The sequence below is a fragment of the Colias eurytheme genome, chromosome 4, assembly GCF_061535395.1.
Source record: "Colias eurytheme isolate Ceu_HAF_F1 chromosome 4, ilColEury1 Martin Lab GWU primary, whole genome shotgun sequence".
NCBI lineage: Eukaryota > Metazoa > Arthropoda > Insecta > Lepidoptera > Pieridae > Colias > Colias eurytheme.
In genome coordinates this window covers 9,699,625-9,717,990 of record NC_142983.1, presented here as the reverse complement: position 1 = coordinate 9,717,990, position 18,366 = coordinate 9,699,625, and the positions used below count along the sequence as shown (strand labels likewise).

Sequence of the window (18,366 nt, the reverse complement as noted above, 5' to 3'; positions counted from 1 at the left end):
AGCCGTTTACTCGCACTGACATGTTATATTTTTTTGCACAGATATGAAAAAATAAAACACAAAAAATTATCCTTAATTACTTTATTAATAAATCTTAAATTAAATTTAAATACAATAAAGAAATAGCATTTACTTAAGTATTTTTGTTAAGCTTTGAAAATTTCTGGGCTATTGCCTTCTCTGCATTTGATAAAACCGTCAAGAGCGAGTCTTCAGCATGTTTGACCTGAAAAATAGAGATAAATATATCATTATTAGTTATATCAAAAACTTAGTAAAATATATTTTCTTCATAAACAACGAAAGAAAGTTCTCAATTTGTATTTCTAATGCAAAGTCGACGTTGGTGCAAAAAGTATGAATAATATTAAACAATATGAAGAGTTTCCCCTTGATGTTAAAATCAATAATATTTTTATTACTTGCTCTTTTTTGTAGTGTCAAAGTTGGTGACTTTTTGAAGATTTTTTTTATGTTAATTAATAATGATATTGACGATTTTACAGTATTGTTGTGCCATACTAATATAGTCGAGGACTTGGATTCAATCCCAGAAAACACTAAAACATACAATACCAAAAGTAAATGATTAACTGCAGTAAAAAATCTCAACAAATATATGATATTCTTCAGGAGATATACTAGCTAGATATTGTGTTAAAAACACAATACAACTTATTTTACTCGATAGGAAAAAATCACAAAGTAATCCAATCACAAAGTAATCCAATCACAAAGTAATCCATACTCTGTCTGTCTGTCTGTTACTCAATCAAGCCTTAACTACTGAACCAGTTTGCATGAAATTTGTTATAGAGATATTTTGTTACCCGAGAAAGGACATAGGCTACTTTTTACTCCGGGAAATTGGATAGGTTTTATCCCGGAAATCCCACGGGAACGGGAACTATGCGGGTTTTTCTTTGACTGCGCGGGCGAAGCTGCGGGTGGAAAGCTAGTCTACTATATAAAAATAAGTCGGGTTTTCCTTCCTGACGCTATAACTCCAGAACGCACGAACCGATTTCCACGGTTTTGCATTCGTTGGAAAGGTCTCGGGCTCCATAGCAAAGAAAAGGTTTGCTAGTATCCTTTAAAAATGTCATTCTAGTTTTGCCTAAAAGATTCACTATAAAAGATTACATCAAAAAGATAAAAAGATTAAATTACCTTATTCTGAAAGTCTTCCTTAATATCACTAAGCTGTTCCAGACAGCTATTTTTTTCTTCTTCATATTTACGCGTCTTTTCCTTAATACTGTTTATTAATTGCGTCGATTTCTTTAACTGCTCCTGGCATTTCTTATCTCTTATCTCTGCTTCATTTATGTTTCTGGAATAAATAATATTGAAATAAGTTTAATTAGAGTAAAAAGCAGACAAGATTTAAAAAAATACAGAATTAAGTATAAATGTCGTCATCCTCACTTGTCCCAAACTTGTCCTTATATTGGTTTCAATAATATGTAAAAGTATGTTAGAAAACCACTTGTATCAAATCAATGTATATTCACGACAATAACATTAATTAATCATAATCTTAGATACTAATATATAAGGTGGAAGAATTTGTTTGTTTGTTTGTTTGAACGCGCTACCGAACTACTGGTCCGATTCGAAAAATTCTTTCGCTGATAGATAGCCCATTTATCGAGGAAGGCTATGGCTATAGGCTATATGTCATCACGCTGAGACCAACAGGAGCGGAGCAATGCGGTTGAAACCGCGGGGAACAGCTAGTTTATAATAATTTCGATTTGGAAAACTTGGTATAAGATGATACAATGATGATACAATTTACAAATAGAGGCACAAAATAGGTGAATATAACATCATTATAGAGTCCAAACAAATTTTATAATTACATATTTAAAATCTATACATATAATAAATCTGTAGAAGGGTCATTTCTGTACATTGAAAATATTGAAAAAACAAATAGCAGGGGTGTTACTGGATCGATACCAAACCCAAATATGTGATTAAAAAAATTTTTGTCTGTCTGTATGTGAAGACATCACGTGAAAACTACCGGTTCGATTTCGATGAAACTTGGTATAATTATACCTTATTATCCTGGGCGTAAAATAGGATACTTTTTATCCTGGAAAAATACGTAGAAAAAAAATTAATCTTAATTTTTCAGTTTTATCCATAGACGTTGTTCTGTAGAACCGCGAACACGTTGCGTATTATTATAGGCCTAGCCGTATTTGGGTCCAATAGATATTTATAAGATGTCATTGTCAGAGTTACTCAAAATGGAGAAATAAACCATCCACGCGAAGACCGACATCCGCGCGGACGGAGTCGCGGGCGGAAGCTAGTTTCTATTAAATTTCACTACATATTATAACAAAATTCCTAAACAACTATAAAAATCACACCTAAATATCAACGTTATGTTCTTGTATATAGTTCATTATTACCTTTCAGCCAATGCCTTTTCTCGTTGTCTCTTGGCCTGATTTTCCTGATGCTTTTTCGAGGCTTCTTCCCTCGCTACCTTTAATTCTGCATATTGAGATTCCAGTTCGCTAATCTCTGTGTTTAGTACATTAAGTTCACCCTCAGCACTGTCTGAATCTAGATCACCATTTTCATAATCTCTAAAAAGGAAATTGTTACATGACATCATAATATATATATAAATCTCGTGTCACAATGTTTGTCCTCAATGGACTCCTAAACCACTGAACCGATTATAATAAAATTCGCACACCATGTGCAGTTCGATCCAACTTGAGAGATAGGATAGTTTAAACATGTAGGTACCACGGGCGAAGCCGGGGCGGACCGCTAGTAAATTATATAAAGACAAATATAAGCTTATGTAAAAAGTTGAAATATTTGCAGGTAATGAGGCAACAAAGAAATCTTTTATTCTATTGATATTAAATGTAGTCTACCACTAATACTACTATTTTTATTCTTTTTATTTTTTTTTCAATTATTACAATATGAAAATAAATAATCTTAACTCACTTCAAGCTATCTACAATCTTCATAATCTCATTCAAGTAATGGTTAGCCACGTCAAAGTTAGGCTTGATCGCTTGCAAGTTTTTCAAATTATTCTCTTTTAACGTTAAAGTAGCCATAAGTGCGTTTAACTTTTCATCCGCATCTTGTACATCTTGAGTTGCTTTAACCGCCTGAGCTTTGACATCATCAGCATCATATACTATTAAAGCCTTTTTCTTCTCAATTTCATCGGTCAACGCTTCCTTTTGTGTTTTCTTTTGGTCTATTATGAGTTCTAATTGATGATTTTCTTTCACTACTATGTCCAATTCTGATTTCTCCACTTTGAGCGCTTCGTTTTCTTGTTTTAACTCTTCTTCAAACTGTTTTATTTGTTCGTGGAACTGAAATTTAGGGAAGTGAAATAATTTTAAAAACTTGAATCTCTAGCCAAAATTACATTTGAGTTTATGAAATTAATACTAATAATAAAACCATGTTGTTTTTAGTGTTATGAATATTGTTAACAATTCAATTAATATGGCACTCATACATTAGTGAATTATATTATTGTGCTACAATATTAAACATAAAAAAAAGACGGTTTGCACTCCGGGAGTGCCGGCAGAAGTGAAAACTTGATTATTAACGTTCAGCATGTTTGATATTTTGGAATGGTATCCCGTATCCGTCTTACGCATGGAATATAAGGGCTAAAAAAAAATCATCCGTCTTACGCTTTTTCGATCAGGCCACGTGTCCTGACGCGAGTTTAAGATTTTATCCCCAACGCCGCTAAAGAAGTTTTCAATACAAAAATATATAATAATATTACCTCTTCTATTCTCTCAGCCCTTTTTCCCTTCTCCTCAGCTTGTACATTGAGCAGTTCTACTAATTTATTCTTCCTCTGCTCCAACTTGTTTACCTGAAAATAAATTAAACCATTGTGTGAATACATTCATGGAGTAACCAATTCAAACCAAAAACTAAGGATTTATGATTAGTTATTGCTGGATAAGTAAATAGTAAGATAAAAACAGAAATAGTACCAGTAATAATAAATACTAAAATATAATTATAGTTTTCATTTTAAGTTATACAGTATACAATATTTATAACTAGCTGCGCTTCGCGGTTTCACCCGCGTGGTTCCGCTTGTTGGTCTTAGCGTAATGATATATAGCCTTCCGGCTTCGTTGATAAATGGGCTATCTAACACCGAAAGAATTTTTCAAATCAGACCAGTAGTTCCTGAGATTAGCGCGTTCAAACAATCAAACTCTTCAGCTTTATAATATTGGTATAGATATTAGGTGAAGGTCTGAAGGCAGTAGGCTAGTCTGTACCTAAATAAGCCTTATCATTTACACTGAATAGAAATTATACAGCAACTTAAGTACATACTTCTTTAATTTATCTATAATATAAAAATGAATCCCAAAATGTGTTGGTAAGCGCATAACTTGAGAACGGCTGAACCGATTTCGATAATTCTTTTTTTATTATATTCCTTGAAGTACTAGGATAGTTCTTATGTAGAGAAAACGTAAATATGTACCACGGGCGAAGCCGGGGCAGACCACTAGTTCAATATAAAATTAAATGTCCAACATACCTCTTTAGACTTAGAAAACAGCTCTTCCTCCTGAGGCTTGATATCGCTCAGCCGTTGTTCATTGAAGATCATCAAATTGAACAAAATAAATAATATAGATTGGGACGTTGTTACAGTAGGTTGCAGGAAGTGAGAGATGCTTATCTTAGCGTCTACTTGCGGCATGACAGACACTAAGTGATTGATAACTCGAGTCACATTTATCACGGGTATTAAGTCCCAGTAGTAGACTGTGTTTTCGTTGTGCTCTTCGTCTGGCGGTGACTGGCAATTAGAAGTGATTTTATGTTATTGTTCAGTATTCTTGTTGAATGGACTATAAACAATATTTATATATATCTTAATATATACAGTAGTGGTCGTTTAATTAGAAACACGTAACACGATGAAGTAGTCATCAAATTCATTTAACATTTATGTATTAACGTATTAGAGATTAAGTATTATTTCTTATGTAATAGAACACCCGTTTATCTAGTTTTATAAGAAATTGCTTAATTTTAATCAAATGTTAGCTTAAATTAATAAAATTAAACAACTTTAAGTGAAGTCTGATTTCCGAGTATTTTCAGTCTGGACAACAAATTAGAAACAGCATGGTTCAAGTGTTCCAAAGTCAAAACCTGTTGAAATGCCACCAATATTTTTTTCTTCTACACCGTTTTTTAAACATTCCATCTAAAAGTTTCTGAAAATTAATTAACTTTGCAGTAAAAATGGGTAAAAGTAAGATTTGTGACCCATCAACAAGAAAAATAATTTTAAGCTTACATTTTGACAAAAACTAGAGTTACAGGAAAATTGCGAATCATTTAGAGTGTTCGATAAAAATATATTCAATGCTATAGTTTATTTAAAAGAGCATACAATAATAATACATAAATTAATTATAATAATAAATAATTGTATTCATGGAAACATGTTGTAAATATGAATGCTTTTCCATGTTATCACTCATATATTGCTAATTGCTATATCTTTCTGTGTTGAAATAAGAAGATTAAAAAGATGAAACAAGCATTCTAAGCTTTAATGTGAAAATTAAACAAACTTTTCAATAATTTCAATAAGCCTGAAATAGATCCACCTTAGTATGTACATATTCTACAAGATACAACAAAAAGAAACCTATGACTCTTTATTGATTATTTCAAATACAAATATTATAACAGGGGAAAAATAACGAATATAAATACCAGAACAGCATCTCGGTCAATTCCTAGTCTTGCAAATACTTCAAACAGTGCACCCATTACAGAATGAGGAACTTTTAAATCTGCGGCAGTAAGAGGATGATTCGGAAAAGCATCATTCCAATTCCCGATAAAGTTCTCCACGGTCAATGCTGGTGCTGAAAAACAATTAATATTATTTTATTAAACCACCACTACTCTCGGTTGCTTAATAATTATTAATAAACAAGCGCATACGGATATCACTTACTCTTATCCATTTTGATTACTTTTAAATAAACACTTAAAATAGAAAATTATAACTTTATAAAAATAATTTATCCGTCGAAACTTAGAACACAGTTTTTAAAATAAATTCGAATTCAATTTTGTAGGTAACGATTGTTTTGAAATTTGACATATAATAATATTTTTTGCTTAAAATATTGAATAGGATACTGATCTATTTGACTTTAGGAGTAGGTAGCAGCCTTACGCAGCTTCTATATAAAAAAAAGATTGTATGAAACGGTTACTAAGGTCTATGGCGGGTATTTTTGTCCTTTTTACTCTTACAGAATCTATCTCTTTTTTTTCTTTCAGTATCTCGGAGCAATTATCAAGCCTGGAGAAGTAACAATTAATTGAACAATAAAGCACTAGTTTGGCCTTTTTGGCTTATGGCAAAATGTCATGCGAAAAAAGAGGACAGATATATGTCAGTTCGACAGTTTGAAATGAAATGTAGTCATTGAAATTTGTTTTAGTGACCAGTCTGGTCACTAACGCATGGTGATTTTAATTATTGTTTTTGAAGTGAAAAACGTGTTTTCTAGTTTCTTATGTTATTTTCTGAAAAGATAATTTACTAAAGATTACATGGCTTGTGTTGTTCACGGCTGTAAAAGCCGTAGTACTGGGAAATCGGATGAAGATTGGAATTTGTCTTTTCACAGGTTAGTGTTTTGATCAATTTTTTTGTTAATTATATTATAAATAAGCTAATTTACATTATTTTCATAATCATCTATGTTTTATCTAACCTTAATCATTGAAATGAAATCATAATCAGCTTAGTTTTTAGAAAAAATGCAAAATATAACTTCCATAGTGTTGTGCAATTATCGATACTTGAGTAGGTACGAAGTACTTCATTGATAATGACTGCTTTAGGTTAGGAGAAAAAAAAAGGTATTTAAGTATGGATTTTATTGTTATTTGCAGGTTTCTGGCTTGAGAAAAATTAAAAGATGTTTGGGTTAAAGCTATAGCACAGGGAAAATTGGAAGCCTTCAAAACATTCTTGGCCTTATTCAAATCATTTCGAATCAGACGGGAAGAAACGTAAAGTGCTTTGCAGAGATGCTGTGCCACAAGTGGCATCTATTTTAAATAATAAATATTGTAATTTGTTAATTAAGTATCGAAATAAAATGTTGTAAAAAAAAAAATAAATTGTATTTGTTTTATTTGAAGCAATTTATTTTAAACTTTTACCAATTTTTTCCTGTGGGAATGAGTTATTTTCCCGCGGTAAATTGTAGCCTATATGTTATTCTGATGTTTAATCTATAATATATAATATGTATAATTGTAAAGTTCCATAAAAACTCATTCAGCAGTTTTTACTTGAAAGAATATCAAATGTCCATTCTTATATATTTTTGCTTTTATAATATTAGTAGGATACGATTATTGATTTGTAAAAAGATCAACCAGGTGGAAGTCAGATTCGCGCACGAAGGGTTCCGTATAATTCTATGAATGAATCTATGAAAACAGGAAAAAATACGTATCTTTTTACGAAACCATAAAAAACAACCTAAACCGAAATACCTAATAATATTTTTTTATAAATACCACTACCATACAATGCAATACGCATCGTAAATGAATAATTCGAAATTAAACGAATCTTAAAATTTGGAATTACCTATCCATAATTCAAAATTAAAAGAATCTTAAATTACCTTCAAGCAATTTTATAACTTAATTTTTTTATTTATCGATATTTTAGTATTCGATAAAGTGGCAAGCACTACCTTTTTAGAACAAAAAGTGGCTACATGTGGATTTGAATGCCAAGCCGATAACAGTGTGTTGTCTCTTTCTATCACATTAATTAGGGTATTGAATAAAAGAGAGCCACTATATAAGAAACGTTCAATTAATTGTTACTTCTCCAGGCTTGTTAATTGCTCCGAGTTCAGTATTGTCATTACTGTCAACGTCACATTCTTAACCGAAAAAAAAAGAAAAGTCGTTTTTTTTCTCAAAAAAAGTTTCTCTGTCCCTAATCCCTTAGCTTAAATCTTTAAAACTACGCAACGGATTTTGATGCGGTTTTTTTTAATAGATTTAATAGGAGATTTAATAGGTAGTAAAACGTAGTGATTATATCCTCTTTGGTAGGTAGCTTAAAAGTTATATTTGTAATTTTGTAGTACCAAAAATGACTTCTTTTTTTTTTTTTTATATTAGAGTGGGCAAACGGGCTTGTGGAGCGCCTGATCGTAAGCGAGTCCACCGCCCATATTCATCTACAGGGGTTTCTGTAGTTGCGTTGCCGACTTTTTGAGATGGAGGTGCACTCTCTTCTTGAAGACACTTAAGTTGTAGACATTAGGAAATGTCGCTGCGGGGAGGCATTCCATAATTTGGTAGTGCGTGGTAAAAAGTTACGAGAAAAACGCACTGTACTCGTACGCCAAAGATCTAAGTGGTGAGCATGAAACTTTGCCTTGTGTCGGGCAGAACGATGGTGGAATTCTGCAGCAGGTATCAGTTCAAACAACTCGTCGTTCTTAAAAATGACTTCAGAATATAGATTTCTACTACATTATAAATAAGTTTATGATAGATAAGTTTGCAAATAATTCGAATTTTTCGTTGCAGAACGAAAAAGTAAACGTTGACAAACGTCAAAATAATACAGTAAACGTCATTGACACGACTGACTTTCCTTTCGACACGGCATCTCTCCGTAGTTTCTATTGTTTATATTTTTAATTTAATGGTAATGCAGTAATCGAAATATCTCCATTCTCCAAAAATGAGAATCACAAATGTAAGACGTGGTAGGATCATCCGTATGAGCGCGGTTTGTGCAGTTTTATTAATTTTAATTTATGCTCTGCACAATTATTCCCGTGCTAACGTTGCTAGTGATACGGTAGAAATACTGGGATCCAATTCACAAGCTGAATACTATAAGTCCTACAAGAATGTATATCCTACATTAAAAACAGGTGAGATTACGTTACAAATATTTTTATGTCATATTTCGAACCCATGTACAGTTATTTACCGTAAACAAATTCCCGGTATGTTTTTGCTGCAATCTAGCATTACCTACCCGCTTCCTACTCATGTATGACGAAATGAAATGCATTAAAACAACGGTCGATACATGCTGTTATTTGATTGAAAGCCGTCATACTCGTAAAATTTTATAGTACACAAGTTATATTGTTAACAATGTGTAGCATAAACATTTATACCTTGTATATTATATTTTATCGCTAGTACCTTACGAACGAAGTAATGTTCAGACTATATCAAATGATTAAATCTTAGTTTGTAATCTTGCAAGTTAATTTGAAACTGATATGATTTTTTCATACTAGATATAACTTCAAATTACTTTTTGATAATTAAGTATTTAATTCATGTTAATAAAATACTTCATTATCAATAATATACAAATTCATTGATAATAAGAACATATACAAAGTTAAACAGTTTAAATACCTATGTACCTAATATGAAACATTTATTTTCTGTTGTTTTAACCCATTGAGCCTCAAGTGGCCCGATCGGTCCCAGACACAATAGATTTTCTATTGTGTCTGTGGTTCCGGGGCCTGAGTTATTTATATATAAACACCACAAAGTAATTTTAAAATGATGAATACTGAAAAATACTTCAAGTAGGTACCTAAAATTTAATAATTTTAAGTTATTGTGCATGTTTTTTTATATATTTTAAATTAAACAATCTACAAATAACAAACCAATTTTTACAATTATGTGTGGTGTAGTCATATTATAATTTTTAAATTAATCCTACAATTCATAAATTAGAAGTAACAATATTTTAACTCCACAGAACTTGGTAATTTCGAGCCTAAAGTGAAGTTGAAAGTGAAGGGGCCAGGTGAGGGTGGGGAGCCTTACCACATGGCACAAGACAGGGCTAACGATATAGCGGAATCAGAGAGTGAATATGGCATGAACATAGCTGCTTCCGATGATATTGCTATGAACAGGTAACATATCTATACTAATACTAGGGGTCTGCCCCGGCTTCGCCCGTGGTACCTACATGTTTAAACTATCCTATCTCTCAAGTTGGATCGAACTGCAAATGGTGTGCGAATTTTATTATAATCGGTTAAGTGGTTTAGGAGTCCATTGAGGACAAACATTGTCACACGAGATTTATATATATTAAGACTATAAAGCTGAAAAATTTGTTTATTCGTTTGAACCCGCTATTCTCAGTAACTACTGGACCAATTTGAAAAATTCTTTTGCTGTTTGATAGCCCATTCATCGAGGATGGCTATAGGCTATATATGATCTTGCTAAGACCAACAGGAGCGGAGCACTGCGGGTAAAACCGCGGAGCACAGTTAGTAATAACATAAAATGATATTCTTTTAAAATATACTCTCATACATATAGACCATAGTGTTCATTCAAACAAATTTAAGCTCTATATGTTTAGAATAGACTTTTATTAGCATTATCAGGGAATAATTACAATTTAAGGCACTATTTCATCTTCATTCAAGTTTTGTTTTCTCAATCTCGATGAGTTTTTATGTACTATTTACGGCAATTCAATTGTTTTTTTTTTTTTCTACACAGTATCAATACATTTATCACTGCTACAAACAGTGAAATAAAAACAAAAAGTTCAAGAGCATACATAGATTAGAATCAATGTAAGATATTTTCAGTACATATATGCATTTGCATAGTCCATTTAAATTTAATATTTCTGATGAATATGGTCTCTGATTTAAACAATAGCTACTGTTAATAGCCATAAAATGCCGATAAGCATATTCTTGATCCAATTACTGACTGCATTGTTCCACAATCAACTTGATATTGAAGTATTTCTTATTTTTATTGTCACTGAAAAATAAACATTTATTCAACACTAGTGGTCCGCCCCGGCTTCGCCCGTGCTACATATTTCGCAATAAAAGGTAGCCTATGTTCTATCTCAGGGTCTAAAGATTATCTGTGCCAAATTTCATCAAAATCGGTCCAATAGTTTATGCGTGAAAACATACAAACCTTTCCTCTTTATAATATTAGTATAGATACACAAAACATGCTGATAAAAAGAAAAAATGCTATAAATAATGTGGTTGCACAGGAAACAAATAATATTTTGATTGATTAAAAAGGACACCGATTTTCTAAGATTGAGAATTGATAAAAAAGATTTGCTATAATATATGAACAGTGATCTATTGCATAATTTAATGATTCCAATTTCATTGTAATAAAAAGGTCACTGATCAGGACTGGTATTCTTTAAAGTAATATGGAAAATATGTCTCAAGGCTATTTAGTTGCAATTCATTAGTATTTAAAGAACATAGTGCTTTTGAATTGAAAAAACTGGTTTCACATTCGTAATACAGTGTTATTGGTTTTGTCTTACAGTTGATTTGCATAAAATTAGTGTACTACTACATGTCTAGCATTTTGCATATATACATGCTTGATTTTTGTGATGATGGATGGATGTATGTTTATTCCTCTTAACACAAAATCCATTTAATGGATTTTGTCGATACTTGGCAGTGTATACTCATAGTAATTTCGATTAATTGAGCACTTGTAACATCAGCAGGGTCCCTAGCGTTCACATACAGTGGTGATCACAGAAATAATGTGGCTTCTTTGCTTGACCAGCTCTAAAATATATTTAATAAATTCCCAGAACTGTAACCGACACGCGTTTGGACGAATGCAAATACTGGCATTATCCCGAAGAGTTGCCGTCCACATCAGTGATCATAGTTTTTCACAATGAGGGCTTTTCTGTCCTCATGCGGACTGTACACTCCGTTATAAATCGATCACCGCCGAATATTCTTCATGAGATTGTGTTGGTAAGTAAATTACTCGGAAATTGATCTTCATTTTCGCGTTTCATATTTTAATGTAAAAAAATAACAGTTAAGCTTAGTTTACATATGATTTGTCATATGCGGTTGCAGTTATTCATTCTGAACTCAGTGTATTCTAGTTTACCATAAAAATTAACGTTCACAGGTCGATGACTTCTCCGATAAAGACAACCTCAAACAAAATCTCGATAACTACATAAAACGATGGAACGGTAAAGTTCGTCTCATAAGAAATACTCAAAGGGAGGGACTTATTAGAACAAGATCTAGGGGTGCTCAAGAAGCTACTGGTGACGTCATCGTATTCCTTGACGCACATTGTGAGGTCAATATTAATTGGTTGCCTCCACTCCTTGCTCCCATATACAGGGACTATAGAATCATGACTGTCCCAGTGATAGACGGCATTGATCATAGAACATTTGAATACAGACCGGTGTACCAACACGGAACAAACTACAGAGGAATATTCGAGTGGGGAATGCTTTATAAAGAAAACGAAGTACCCGATAGAGAAGCTAATGAGCATAAACACAAATCGGAACCATATAAAAGTCCAACTCACGCTGGTGGGCTGTTTGCTATAAACAGACGATACTTCTTGGAGATTGGGGCTTACGACCCTGGCCTATTAGTTTGGGGTGGAGAGAACTTCGAGTTAAGTTTCAAAATATGGCAATGCGGTGGAAGTATTGAATGGGTTCCGTGTTCTAGAGTTGGTCATGTATATCGCGCATTCATGCCCTACTCTTTCGGGAACTTAGCAAAGAACCGTAAAGGATCCCTCATTACCATTAACTACAAGAGAGTTATCGAGACTTGGTTTGACGAGGAGCATAAGGAATATTTCTATACGAGGGAGCCAATGGCCAGATTCTTAGATATGGGTGATATAAGTGAACAGATCGCGCTCAGGGATAAGTTAAAGTGTAAGAGCTTTGGCTGGTTTATGGAAAATGTAGCATATGACGTATACGATAAGTTCCCGAAATTGCCTAAGAATGTGCATTGGGGTATGGTTAAGAATAAAGCCACTGGTGTCTGTCTGGATACGATGGGCAAAGCGGCTCCAGCATATATCGGTAAGTTGAATAACTAATTTAAATTGTATAATTCTGTCTTGCTGATATATTTTAATCTCCCGTTGCCAGGTTCACGATAAATTTTTAGTCAATCGAATTTTGTTCTATCCAGTAAATTTTCTTTTGAGTCAAATAACCATTATGTTACTATTACATTTTTTTATATCTTTACTTCTATACTAATATTATAAAGAGGAAAGGTTTGTAATTATGTATGTATTCACGCATAAACTACTGAACCGATTAAAATGAAATTTAGCACACATATAGAGGGTAACTTGGATTAACACATAGGATAGGTTTTATCCCGGAAATCCCACGGGAATGGGAACTATGCGAAGCCGCAGGCGGAAATCTAGTAAATAATATTAATTCCTCAAATAAACTTTTCTTAGAACCGTTAAATAGTAGACACGAGAAATATTTGGTTGCGTGCGACGAATAGCTTTCGTCACGCATCTGTTAATTTCAAATGGTGAGAAATTACTTCACACTCCAAGTGTGTGTTTATTCATAACACATGAATGTAATTGGAAAATAACTTCGACGTTTAATTCTCATAGAATTTACTAGATTTTTAACTCATTGTTGAAATAATGTTTTGTATAGAAACACAGTTTTCTATGTGACAAGGTCAAAAAATACTACTATTTCAATTTTCATGACCGGATATTGGCTAATAGGTTTCTATATTGATAATAATTTTCCAATTTACAATATTAATTGGGTGTTTTTGAATACTTGATTATTAATAATTGAAAATGTTATTGGCAGCCCAATGGGGCATGAAACTTACCCTCATAAATTCTAGAGAATATGAAATAAAAAAATTGGGTTCGTAAAATTAAAAAATATGGCTGTAAATATGGAAATTATAAAATTAATAAATTGCACACAAACGCTATAAAAAAAAGAAATTTGATAAAATAAATTCTAAATTTGTGTACATTGTACAACAAGATGGAATAATTATACTTTATACAAGTATGTATTAAGAATTTTACTTTTTAGTAATAGGTTGGACTTTATGTCAATAAAGATACATACTATCATAAGTTAATTTTATAAAAGCGTGTCTTTGTTTATTTTTGAAGTGAAACTTCTAAAACTAAAAAAGAGAAAGACGTTGAGAGTAAAATTTCAAGGTCGTGACATGGCAATACATGGCATAGAATTTGGTGTCATTGAATCTTGCCAAAGAAGTTTCACTTCTGACACATGTGCACACACGCTCTTTTTTATTTAACTATATTTATATTGTTTATTTTATATTCAGGTACATCAACATGCCACGGGGCGGGTAACAACCAACTATTTCGTTTGAACGAAGCGGGCCAACTCGGTGTAGGCGAGAGATGTGTGGAAGCTGATAGCGATAGTGTGAAACAGGCGATTTGTAGGCTCGGCACGGTTGATGGGCCGTGGAGGTATGTAACTATAATAAAAATAATAATAAATATTATAGGACATTATTACACAAATCGACCTAGTCCCACAGTAAGCTCAATTAAGGCTTGTGTTGTGGGTACTAGGCTATGGGGACATGGGGTATTTTTACGGACCTTCTCAAAAAATACAAAAACATATTTTTTTTATGTGGTAGTCTAGAATCTAGATCTAAAAAAAAATTGGTTGTCTGTAAAGTCGGTTTACTGACGATAGTTGAACGTGACAACGTCCGATTGTGCTTCTTTGTCGCTCGTTCCGCGCTCTCGCTTGCACTTCAAGCCTTACGTGGAACGCCTCAGAGCGAGGTAACGCCGCATGAGTCATGTTTTTTCGTGCGTGCAACCGGCGCTATCGAATTATAAGACGTTGTCACGTCTAAAACCAAATAGACAAAAAAAACTTCTTTGTAGATAATTTTTTTAAAAAGTTTATTACTTAAAAATGAATTCTTACTTGAAATTACACGTGCAACGTGAATTTTTGACAAAATTTAAGCTATTTTTATTTTTGCGTTGTTAAATATTAAATTGTCTGTATTATATGTACATAACCTTCTATTTATATGTATCGTATTACACTCTGAACAATGAACTTACGCAATTGCCTCGGAACATATGTGTAAATATTGTAGCACTCGATTAATTGAGTTTAATTAGTAATAATTCTCAAGTTTTGAATTATATTAACTGTTGTATTTACTTGACAAACATATTTTACAATTAAACGTACCTTACATTTTAAGCTCATTTTCTGGATTAACACGGAAAAGTTCTTTCTCCGTTTAATTAAAATGATTTGTTCAATATACCTAATTATTTTAAATTGTTAGTATTAACTTATACTTAAGCATTTAACGCAATTTATTTAAACATTAAAAAAAATTGAAAATCGATCATGGCATTCGAACCCTACGTTCGAAGAACGAAGTGCATTCAAATCTTGCCTCATTATGTTTTTATTTTCTATTCTCTATTTATTTGTTTATTATATTTTTAATATACATATTTTCTTTTCACCAGGTACGACGACGAGCATAAACACATAATCCACAGACTGCACAGTCACTGTTTGACATTACAACCGCATTCGCGCACTTTGGGCTTAGCGCCATGTGACCCCAACAACACGTACCAACAATGGACAATCACGCATAAAAAACCTAATTGGTGAGACTGACGCGACGCGGGAAAATAGTTTAAATTAAGAATGTTTTTAAATTGGAATGCATAGATTAAAGAGATTGTGATTGAAGAATTAAAAAGCTATTGCCAGCTTACAAATTGTCTTTTGATATCTGTCAATGACGATATTGCGACACCGTCTATAATTTGCGGAAATTCATGTCACAGCAATAATACTTTAATATCATACTCGATAGCTTTAATATTTTGAAATCGTGAGAAATGTAAACAAACTGGGCAATGGACCTAATGAAAATACACTCTATACAAAAAATATGATAAAATTGTTGTTGCATGCATGTAATTCCCGCAAGGAAAATAATTGTATGAAATTGATATCCCAATAAATTAAAACAAAATGTAAAAACTTAAGAATATTTTGAATGGTATTGTACTTGTATATAGAAAGGAAACCGGCAATAAATATTACGTAATAACAAAAATATGCGGAATAGCATATTCTATTTATTATAAAAAAGCCTTATTTTAATGAAAATTTATGAAGTATTGTAGGATTAAAATTGAAAGAAATTTTATAGGATTCCGAAATTTTATCGATCGGATCCATTATTGTACCTATGATCCATTAATTATTGTTCTTCGCTATTTTTAAGTTAATACAATAATATCATATAGTAATATAAAATATTACAGTACATAGTGTACCTATATGCATTTTATGAGATTATTTAATATTTTCCTATTATATTCCTGCTGTTTAACTCATACATATTTAATAACTTCTTTAAACAAAGATAAGTCAAAAGACTCAAAAGTGTAGATATGTTATTAGACAATGAATGGAAATGTGGCTAATTAGCCACATTTCACTTAGGTTGTCTCTTTTTCGCTCACGACATTCGTAGCATGCCATCTTACTTTAACGCCTAATCGTGTGTGCGTTTTTGAAGATAGAAGTGTTCGTTACTTATCTATACTTTTTACTATGATATTATTAACAAAAGACGATCTGTGTTTGTGAAGTTCATGATATTTTTGAATAAGGTATAACTGATATGGACTTTATTACATACTGTATTTACTTTACCGTTTATTTTATGTGATGATATATAATTATATAAAATTGCTTTTAAACAATTATTGGTTTGTACTTACCTACTTAAACATTCCTTACAGATTTCAGATTCAGATTTAGAGAATCTCTTTTTAATAAGTTGAGATTATTAAAATGAATTATATACATATTGTATAAAATTTAATATAAATGCATTTTATTTTGTATATCAAAATATAGAATGTATTTTTTGCTCTTCTTTATCAATAGAGAAATAGAGCTTGCTTTCGAATACGATATTTTGCCCATCTAGAAAAATACAATAGACGCAAATTGATGTATAAATTAGTTGATAAATTTTATTATATAAATGAAGGAATTGAATGTTTTATCTATTAAACATGTACGTAGTTGCACATTTTATCGAATTTTAGCTGTCTTGATCTCTTAACGACTTATTCTTTGTATGTATTTATTATGATTTCCTATGCTAGTATAAGCATTTATATAAGGGTGCTTTGGGGTAATGACAAAATTTTTTAATTAAGGATGTCCTGTGACCTGTTGGTACAATAAGATGACGATGTACGTAATATTCAAAAAACTAGAATGAAATCACTTCCTTGTAGCCTAAAAGAAAGTGGCAGCTTTAATGCTATAAAGAGGTCTCTTCCTAAATTGCATACTAAATTTAAAATTTAAGGGAAAGAGTTAAACTAAGTAAATTTTTACAGTAGAAAGTGGTCAAAAATAAATTTGCTACTTATATTATTACCCCAATGCACTGTAGTCATTTTCAAGTCTCTACTTTATTATTTTTATACTATTAATATATACAATGTTATTATTTATATTTATCTGTATCTTTTCTGAAATGTGCTCAAAAAATAAGTATGAAAATATTTCCTAGTGTTAATATGGCTTAAGTATATGATACTTCTTAATTAAAAAATAATTATCTGTGTTGTCACTGTGATTTATCATCACTGGACCTTTATGTATATTATTGTAGATAATAAATTGATATTTGTTGTTACTTACGCAGTTTTATTTCTTATCCTTACAAAATGGTAGTTACATGCATTGAAATTTTATCACTGTAATCATAGAGAAATGTTTTTATATGCGTAAAACAAGCTCGCGTTTTTTTTATAAATATGCTATCCACATGGACTTTATTGCTTTGCTAAGCTTAGCAAAAGGGTGTTTTTCCACCAGAGATGTGCTAAGCAGCTATCAGCTGCGCTACGAAAATATAATAGCTACCTATGCTATGCGTTTCCATCGATACTTACTAATAGCATGGACTAATAGAATATATTCTATTAGTCCATGTCTCTATATATACCGTATACTCTATATATCCGTGATGCTGAACAAAGTGTATTTATTATTATTATTTACTAGCTGTTGCCCGCGACTTCGTCCGCGATTAGGTCGTTTTTCGTCATTCGTCGTTTAAAAAAAATACGTGACACTTTATTTTTGAATGTTCTTAATTATTGTCTCAAAATTTAACTACTTACATTAAAATTGAACACTCTGATAAGAAAATCTTAAAATCTGAAGAAAACATGAATGAATGTGATTTAAATTCTACATTACTTAGTATCAAAATATAATAATCTAAATTAAATGTAGATTAACAGTTTGAGCACACCATTATAGAATATGTACTTAAGTATTAAATTACGTTAGTTAACATAGTAACTTTACTAAAAACACGATGA

At 31.7% G+C, this 18,366-nt stretch overlaps 2 protein-coding genes across 2 annotated transcripts; one reads left to right on the top strand and one right to left on the bottom strand.

The window, feature by feature from the left end:
• Positions 1-115: 115 nt before the first annotated feature.
• On the bottom strand, positions 116-6,147 carry LOC149909158 (uncharacterized). Its single transcript, XM_090120244.1, has 8 exons — positions 6,026-6,147; positions 5,779-5,933; positions 4,583-4,846; positions 3,800-3,892; positions 2,986-3,368; positions 2,430-2,609; positions 1,171-1,333; positions 116-226 (listed from the first exon to the last, which is right to left on the bottom strand). The coding sequence occupies exons 1-8, from the start codon at positions 6,033-6,035 to the stop codon at positions 134-136; spliced, it is 1,341 nt and encodes a 446-aa protein (XP_089976370.1). The 5' UTR covers positions 6,036-6,147; the 3' UTR covers positions 116-133.
• Positions 6,148-8,705: 2,558 nt separating this feature from the next.
• On the top strand, positions 8,706-17,582 carry Pgant7 (N-acetylgalactosaminyltransferase 7). The gene is made up of 6 exons (XM_090101396.1): positions 8,706-9,002; positions 9,863-10,022; positions 11,720-11,891; positions 12,055-12,991; positions 14,268-14,418; positions 15,460-17,582. Exons 1-6 carry the CDS (start codon positions 8,807-8,809, stop codon positions 15,608-15,610), a joined length of 1,767 nt encoding a protein of 588 aa, XP_089957522.1. The 5' UTR covers positions 8,706-8,806; the 3' UTR covers positions 15,611-17,582.
• Positions 17,583-18,366: the final 784 nt, after the last annotated feature.